This window comes from Phoca vitulina, unplaced genomic scaffold (genome assembly GCF_004348235.1).
Source record: "Phoca vitulina isolate PV1807 unplaced genomic scaffold, GSC_HSeal_1.0 scaffold31, whole genome shotgun sequence".
NCBI classification, from domain to species: domain Eukaryota; kingdom Metazoa; phylum Chordata; class Mammalia; order Carnivora; family Phocidae; genus Phoca; species Phoca vitulina.
In genome coordinates, this window is record NW_022589734.1 from 21,832,198 (window position 1) to 21,840,306 (window position 8,109).

Below are 8,109 nucleotides of genomic sequence, written 5' to 3' on the forward strand. Positions count from 1 at the left end.
CCGGAGATCGGGAATCACACACTCTTCCGACTGAGCCAGCCAGGAGCTCCTGACTCACTATTTTTAATGTAAGGTTGCATGTAAACAGAACTCAAATTGTAACTGAAAAACCCTTGGGAATTATAACTATGCTAAGGACTCTGCTAGTTTCTCCATTTCACTTTTGTGATCCTTCTAAGCACTTGTTTGTGACATTTCTGCTTAGTATTTGCTTCATCCTTTTCATTTTCTCTCAACCAACTTTTCTGGTTGCCTATAGGTTTCATTTTTTGAATGATTGTGCTCATGATGAATAAGGTGGGCAGGCAAAAAAATAAAAGAAAGAAAACTAAAAAGAAAAAGAAAAAGGAGAAAGGCAGTGTAGTATAGTAAAGAGTTTTAAGAATGAATTGAAAAACAGATATAAAGTGCTTCTATCAATGTGTGGCATGTAAGTGCTCAATAAATGTTTGCAGCTCTATTGTAATTCTACTTATGAATATATTCTCATTATGGTTATACTTTGACAAACAGGAATAGAGTATGGGCTTTTGTTATGTCTGATTTTGAAGAGCAAAGATGATAAGACTATATCCTAAGTGTCTTATGTATGTATTTCAATTTTACATGTATCCAAAATACTCTATTTTGTCTACTATGAAGAGTTGCCAAAGAAAAAACAGATAACATCATTTGTTCAAAGAGTCCTCATTTGTGTCATCTGGAGCATTTTTCTGAGGCATTTGAAAGTGTGTTTTCCTCACCAACTCCATCTAAACAATGAACAAACTCTATAAAAGACAGAAGCAATGCTTGTTGAAGATTTTTGCTGACCTCAAAAGCTGGTTCAGGAAAGTTATGTTGAATTTCTATGTTCTGATTTTCTTTTACTTGATCTCTATTCCATGCTTTATGAGTTTTTGAATTTGTATGAAATCTCTAAACTCCCTAGAGTACTTATATATTTCAACAAATAATATACATGTTTCCTCATTTAGAAAAACCTAAATTGACTGATGAATCACAGACCTGTACCTCTGAAACAAATAATACATTATATGTTTAAAAAAAAAAGAAGATAGTAGGAAGAGAAAAATGAAGGGGGGGAAATCGGAGGGGGAGACGAACCATGAGAGACTATGGACTCTGAGAAACAGACTGAGGGTTCTAGAGGGGAGGGGGTGGGAGGATGGGCTAGCCTGGTGATGGGTATTAAGGAGGGCATGGACTGCATGGAGCACGGGGTGTTATACACAAACAATGAATCATGGAACACTACATCAAAAACTAATGATGTACTGTATGGTGATTAACATAACATAATAAAATAAAATTTAAAAAAGAAAAAAGAAAAAAAGAAAAAAAAGAAAAACCGAAATTGTTCCAAAGACAAAATATTTCTTTCACAATGTTTAAAAAGACAAAGCCATTCACCTCCAATAATCCTTTTATGAGAAAGATAAATACCAACTCAATATAGGTATCTCTAATCCAAAATTAAATGAAAAATTTAAGGCATTTTATAATAATGAAATATGAAAAACTCGAGGTGTCTGGGTGGCTCAGTTGATGGAGTGCTCAACTCTTGATTTCAGCTCAAGTCTCGTGAGTTCAAGTCCCACGTTAGGCTCCATGCTGGGCGTGGAGCTTACTTAAAAAAAATTATGAAAAACTCAATCACAATTATTGTCTATCTTCAAATACCATTTTCATTAATTCAAAATTAGACATCTGGGTTTAAAAATTCCCTCCCTTTTCTTGTCATGCACATTATTGATGATTTCCTTAAATGGAAACAGTATAAATGACTTATTCCCCCAAATTCGTATTTTGGTAATTATTTTGAAAGCTGCAAGACTAAGGAAGAGTCAGAGGTCATTGAGGTGAAGATTGAGGTTGTAACGTCAAAAACTTTAGCGAGGCTTTCTGGAAGCTTTAGTTATTTTAACCATTTGCACGACATCTTCATGTAATGGCAAGTGCAGGATTGAAATCGCAAAGCCCAGACCCACAGGTGCCCATAGACATGACATTGTTGATCTTGGGTCTTTCAAAAATGTGTTTTTATGGCATGAAGAACATGTCCCCTCCAAAACATAAGAAAAATATATGTAATTATTTTAAAATTAAAGGAGCACTGGTAAGGCACCAAGCTAAATTTAGAGCCAGAAAAAATTTGTTGGGGGGGAAGAAAACAAGAGTAACCCCCCAAAAGTATCATGTAATGCAAAAATGAAAAGATTCGCACTTTAACAAAAGAGTAGTACTCCCTAGTTCAATAGTAATGACTAATAGTAATTGAACAATTAATAGATGCCACGCAACCTATTTGACACACACTTTTTGTTCATTTGAAAAGCCTTTCTCTCAAATGGGCCCTACGTTTACCCACATGTTAGATTTAAGGATCTAGGTTTCACATGGGCTGATAAATTGCCTCAATTATGTATTTTGTTCTTTCTTCTCACTCAACCTCATATTTTAAGCATTTTCGGAGTCACTAAATTATACTTTAAAAACCTTAAAGACATAGAAAATGGCCACCTAGTTATGGAATTATTATGGAAATAGACCACATTGTATGCATCTAATCCTCAAGTATTGAATACTCACCAGCATTGATAACTTATTTGCTTATACTTTGCTAATTACACAGATAAAAAAAGAACCCATACATTTTCGTGTGACAGTTTGAATAAATATGATCATGCAAGATTCAAATTAGAAAAATATTCATATCATTGAAACATTTCCTTTTTAATTTTTTTCCCCAAAGAGTAATGTGTAATATCTTTAAGCCCCCAACAAATCAGGATAATAAAATATAATTATCTATAACCATCCACTTGTATTAATTTTTGAGTGACAGTATTTTTCCATGGCCACGAAAACAGCAGTTTTGCAAACAATTGTGATCTATTTGCCCCCTCCCATATATCACCCCATAACATTTGTGACTGGCCAGGGAGGCCCATGTCGCTAGCACACGTACACCACTTGGAAAGTCTGTACCCTGTCTCCTCCCCAGATGCCATCATCAAGCTTAGGTACAGATTTAACTCCCTATTCAAGTTGATAATGATACAGCTCCTTGGAAACTTTCCATAAATTATTCTTTAGCTCTGGGACATCCCCACTGATACAGTTTATCCTACCCCCAACAGATCCTTTGGATTTCAGAAGTCTCTGAGGCTTTAAGGATTAGGTTAAATGGACACTGATAAAATGCAAAAGTGACAAAATATAGAAGCAGTGCAGCATCCCCTGTGGCTTTTAAAAAGGACAGCATGGGGATTTTCTACCCACGGTCAGAGAGGGGAATTCTTTTCTGTGTAATTGTGCCTGCTAGAACACTTTAAAAAGAAAAGCCTTGACCCCACATACCAGCCATGTATAAACACTTCTGTTGTATAAACCCAGAGGCGGCTAATATTTTTAACGAAGACAAAAGCACTTAGAAAACAACTGCATTTATTTTATATCATAGTTTACATCAGACTAATTGAATTTTAAACTAATTAAACAAGAAAACATCAATTAGGTATCTATTGTCTCTCTTGTGTAATTATATTGTTTTATCGCCTGTGTTTCATGATTGTTGCCAAGCAGCTTTTTAAATGCTATCATGAGTTTTCCAGAGAAGGAAACTGAGAAGTGTCACACGTTTTGGACTCTAAGGGGTTTTGAGAGGTATGCCTCTGCTGAAATTAGGTCCTTTTGACCAACAGGTGTTCTTGGCACATTTGATTTTTAAAACATCTTGATCTATTAGAAACAGTTGAGCTCATGGAGCTCTAGTTCCTAAGAATTGATAATTGTAGTTGCTCATGAGTATTTTGTATAACAGCCCAATCTACACATAAGCAGGTTATCATGAACACCACTTTCCTACTCTCTCCGCTTCGAGCAATAAAGACAGTAACTTTTATTTTATTTTTTATTTTTTTTAAAGATTTTATTTATTTATTTGACAGAGAGAGAGAGAGACAGCGAGGGAGGGAACACAAGCAGGGGGAGTGGGAGAGGGAGAAGCAGGCTTCCCGCTGAGCAGGGAGCCCGATATGGGGCTCGATCCCAGGACCCTGGGATCATGACCTGAGCCGAAGGCAGGCGCTTAACGACTGAACCACCCAGGCGCCCCAAGACAGTAACTTTTAAGAACAAGTTGATTTCAAGGGTAAGAGAAGCCAAGATGGAGCCTCTTAATTGCATCCCTGAGAACGCAAGTATAAAAGGAATGCAGGATCTGTGAAAGTGGTCCCTATTTAACTCTTTAAATGCATTTCACTTTTCGTCAGCCTTCCTCCCACTCTCCCACTTCTGGAGTAAGCTACCATGAATGATTCAATTCCATCGAGGAATACTGTTTTTAAAAATAGTATTTCCACGTAGCAAAATCTCTTATGTTGTCTCATGCAGAAATTGTGCTGGATATGAAGTTGCACGTGTCCTATGGACTTCAGCTGGTCGAGGGCCTCTCTTCATTCTTCAGTGCTCTTATTTGTGAATCTACTCCTTTCGATAGATCTTTATCCTCCCTTAGTCTAATAATAATACTAGCATAATAATAATAGCCTAATTCCTATCCAAAATGAAACTATCCTTCACACTTTGTTAGCACTGACCCTCACACCCATTGTCTGGACTTTCAAACCCATAATCTCATTAATATTTTTAACAAATCCTGAGAGAAATTCAAAGTATTACTTTAAACACCTTAAGATCACGGGTAGCAGAGGCTCAGAACCATTCTATCTACTCCCAGCCTTACAAGGCTGGTAAACAAGGGAGGGATGCAAGAATTCTATTGTGTCTCCTACTACCCCTTCCTGGTCCTAATAATCACCCTCCCACTGAGTTCTCCTGGAATTCCTTTGTGTTTACGCAAAGAACACATAATTTAGCACTTGAAGACTAGCTTGGGTTTCTCTGTAATGAAGTCTCTGGTGACTTACCTCTGAAATTATATTTTAAAGTCCTCAAAGATAAACACCTTTTGCGCAGGTCCTGTAGCAGCCCACAAGAGGTGAAGATAGGACCAATGATGGTCTGTGCCTAATAGAATTTCCTTTACTCTTTGCAGATCTGGATGCTTCTCTACTAGATTTTCTTGCCTCTGTTTCCTTTTTGTTTCAGTTTTTGGTAGGTTTTTGGTTCTTTGCTCTACCCCTCAAATACCCGGTCCCAATAATACCCGCAGACCTACCTGTTTACCTGCTGTGAGTCAACAACCTGGCGATGATCTCTGATGTTCGGCTTACACCAGTATGGCCCATTTGCCCATAATCACACTCACCTTGAGCTGTTGGATTTAGGTCTGGTCCTGCCTGCAGACTGACAGGATGGCCTAAGGTATCCTTTCCGGACCTACTGTCTAACCAGACTTTTTCCTCTTTGACCAACTTGGCTATGTGATGTGCGCTTACTGCAGCAGAGCGAGGGCTGAGAAAAAAGGCCACGAGTGTGTGTAGTAAGACCTCCGCTTACAGAAACTCCACACTCCTTCCTACCAGGGGCTCCGCAGCTGCCCACGACGTCCTATTTATCTTCTACAGCCACTAAACATTTCTAGTTTTCTGGCGCTTTCCCTATGAAGTTGAAAAGAGGAAATGTATCAGATTCATCTTTGTAGCAGAATGTCCTAAAAAATGTTCTGAGAAAATGGCTTGACAGAAAAGCTGAAAGAACTTGTTTAGAATTATCAGAGTGCATCATATTTGTTTTGCCTTGTTGGGAGAAGGTAACTTTTTTACCTAAAGTGGGTCTCCACCATCCGGAGGCAAAACGGCTGATGCAACCCAGCAAACCGGAAACAAATCTGTAATGAAACGGGTTAATGGTTCTAATTCTCCACCGGTCACTGTTGGTTACACTGGGAAAGAACACCTGTGTAGTTAAACACATGATTGATATTGAGAGGTCTTTGTCGCAATAGCCACGAGTACTATTTTGATAAATTTGGCTAGGTTTCAAAGTGCAAGCTCACCGCTAGCTAGCAGGACTCAAAAAAGATGTAGAAAGCTTTATAACAAAAGCAGTTACATGGAAACTCCCAGAAGTATCAGTTTAGAATAGTCTTCTACCTGGAGAAACATCTCTTCTTGAAATAGTCTCTCAGCTGAGAGAATGCTTTTTTTTACTCTGTAGCCCCCAGGAAGTCCTCGTTACCAACAGCCTATTTGACATGAGCAGACCTTTACCTAATTCTTAATCACAGCCAGCCCACTTTCCCCCTACTGTAGGGGAAGATTTTAGAGCATGTGATACACTCTGTGCGTTAGAACCATTAAGTCTTGTTTACAATAGGTAAGAATCCCCGAAAGGATAAAGTCCTTGTCCAGCATGCGATGCAAACCTCCCCATGCGAAGTAGGAAATTTTGATATGGCTCGTTTGACCTGCTCATGCTGCTGCAATAAACATTTGCCCCAAAATACTACCCGCTCGGAAGACCGGCCTCCAGAAGACGTGCACTCAGGACACCCTACCTCTGTCGCTGACTCTATCCCTTTGCCAGACCCCCCCACCCCCCCGCCCTTCCCTGGAGACCCTGAGGAGGCTCCCGTGTCAGCCCTCAAAGAAATCAGAAAAGTAGGGAAACCACTGACCCAGCCAAGCCCTCAGCGGCTCCTAAGGCGAGAGCGGAGTGTGCCGTACTGAGGTCAGGACCACACGGCTGCCTCGAGTTTGCACGAGCCGGTTCCTCCTTTCACCCAAATCTGTGCTCGCGGTGTCACTGCGTGTTCGCAGCGCGCGGCCCCATCGCACGCTCTCTGGGCCCCTCCGACACCCTGTGCGCCGTGCGTGCGGTCTTTGTGGCCGGGGGACGGAGGGTCACCGGGCCACCCGGACAGCCGCGCCAGGGCTCTATCGTTCCAGAGACGGCGGCGTCCACAGCGGGCCTCGGAGGGAACGCGCTCTCCGCGGGGAGCCCCTCTGGGCGCCGAGCGTTGCGCCCGTCGGTGGGCGCGCGGGGCCGTCGGGGGCGGGCGCGCGCCCAGCCCAGCCCAGCCCAGCCCAGCGGCCGCCACCCGCCCGCGTTCCGGGCGTCGCCAGGGCCTCCGCCGAGGCCGGGTCCGCAGCCCCGCCATGTCGCGTTACTGCCGGCGCAAGTACAAGAGCGGCGACCTGGTGTTCGCCAAGCTGAAGGGCTACGCCCACTGGCCGGCCCGGATCGAGCACATGGCCGAGCCTAACCGCTACCAGGTGTTCTTCTTCGGGACCCACGAGACGGCCTTCCTGGGCCCCAAGCACCTGTTCCCGTACGAGGAGGCCAAGGAGAAGTTCGGCAAGCCCAACAAGCGGAGGGGCTTCAGCGAGGGGCTGTGGGAGATCGAGAACAACCCCACCGTCCAGGCTGCCGACTACCAGCTGGCCCGGGAGAAGAGCGGCGCCGACGGGCCCGGGCCGCAGCCGGAGGCCAGCGCCGGCGACAAGGCGGCCCGCAGTGAGCAGCCGGGGCAGCCGGGCGGCGACGAGCCGGCCGAGCAGCAGGCCGAGCCGGCGCCGCCCAAGCGGAGCGCGGCCGAGCTGCCGGAGGGCTCCCCCAAACGGCCCAGGGAGGCCGAGCCCGAAGGGGAGCCGCAGCCGCAGCGGGAGGAGGAGGAGGAGGAGGAGGCCGCCGGCGAAGGGGCCGCGCCGCCCGTCGTGGAGCTGGAAACCCCGGAGGGCCCCGAGCGGCAGGGAGAGGCCGCGGCCGCGGAGGCGCAGGCCCCGGGCGGCGGGGAGCGCGACAGCCTGTAGTCACCAGTTTCAAGAAGAGCCCCCCCACCCCTTTCCTGCTGCGGCCTGGCTGTTACCGGGGAACCTGGCCACGGCCTGCAAACTGGGACGCCTCCCCCACCCCCACCCCCACCCGCTCTCCTCCCCCCCCCCCCCCCACGCCCGCCCGGCCCTGGGGGTTGACCTGGAGGGGCAGGCCACCCGGCCCCCGGCTCTGTACCCCCACACCCCCTGAGATCTGAGTCAGGGCTTCTCCGCCCCGGGACGAGCTGAGCCCGCCGCGTCGCCCCCTGCCTGGAACTGCTTCCCAAGGCTTCAGTTGGGGCCTGGACCGGCCGTTTCCCCCTCCAGACACCCCTCTCTCCCTCCCCCGGGCATTCTGGGCCTCCGCGTTGGAATCAGGGGTAGG

General features: G+C 45.3%; 1 protein-coding gene across 1 annotated transcript; it reads left to right on the plus strand.

Annotated features, from left to right (window-relative positions):
* The first annotated feature begins 7,067 nt into the window (after positions 1–7,067).
* HDGFL1 (HDGF like 1) lies at positions 7,068–7,721 on the plus strand. Its single transcript, XM_032424738.1, has one exon. The coding sequence runs from the start codon at positions 7,068–7,070 to the stop codon at positions 7,719–7,721; it is 654 nt and encodes a 217-aa protein (XP_032280629.1).
* The last annotated feature ends 388 nt before the right edge of the window (positions 7,722–8,109 follow it).

Excerpts from the sequence above, each read along its gene's own strand:
- HDGFL1 (XM_032424738.1), top strand. The coding sequence starts at position 7,068 with ATGTCGCGTTACTGCCGGCGCAAGTACAAGAGCGGCGACCTGGTGTTC.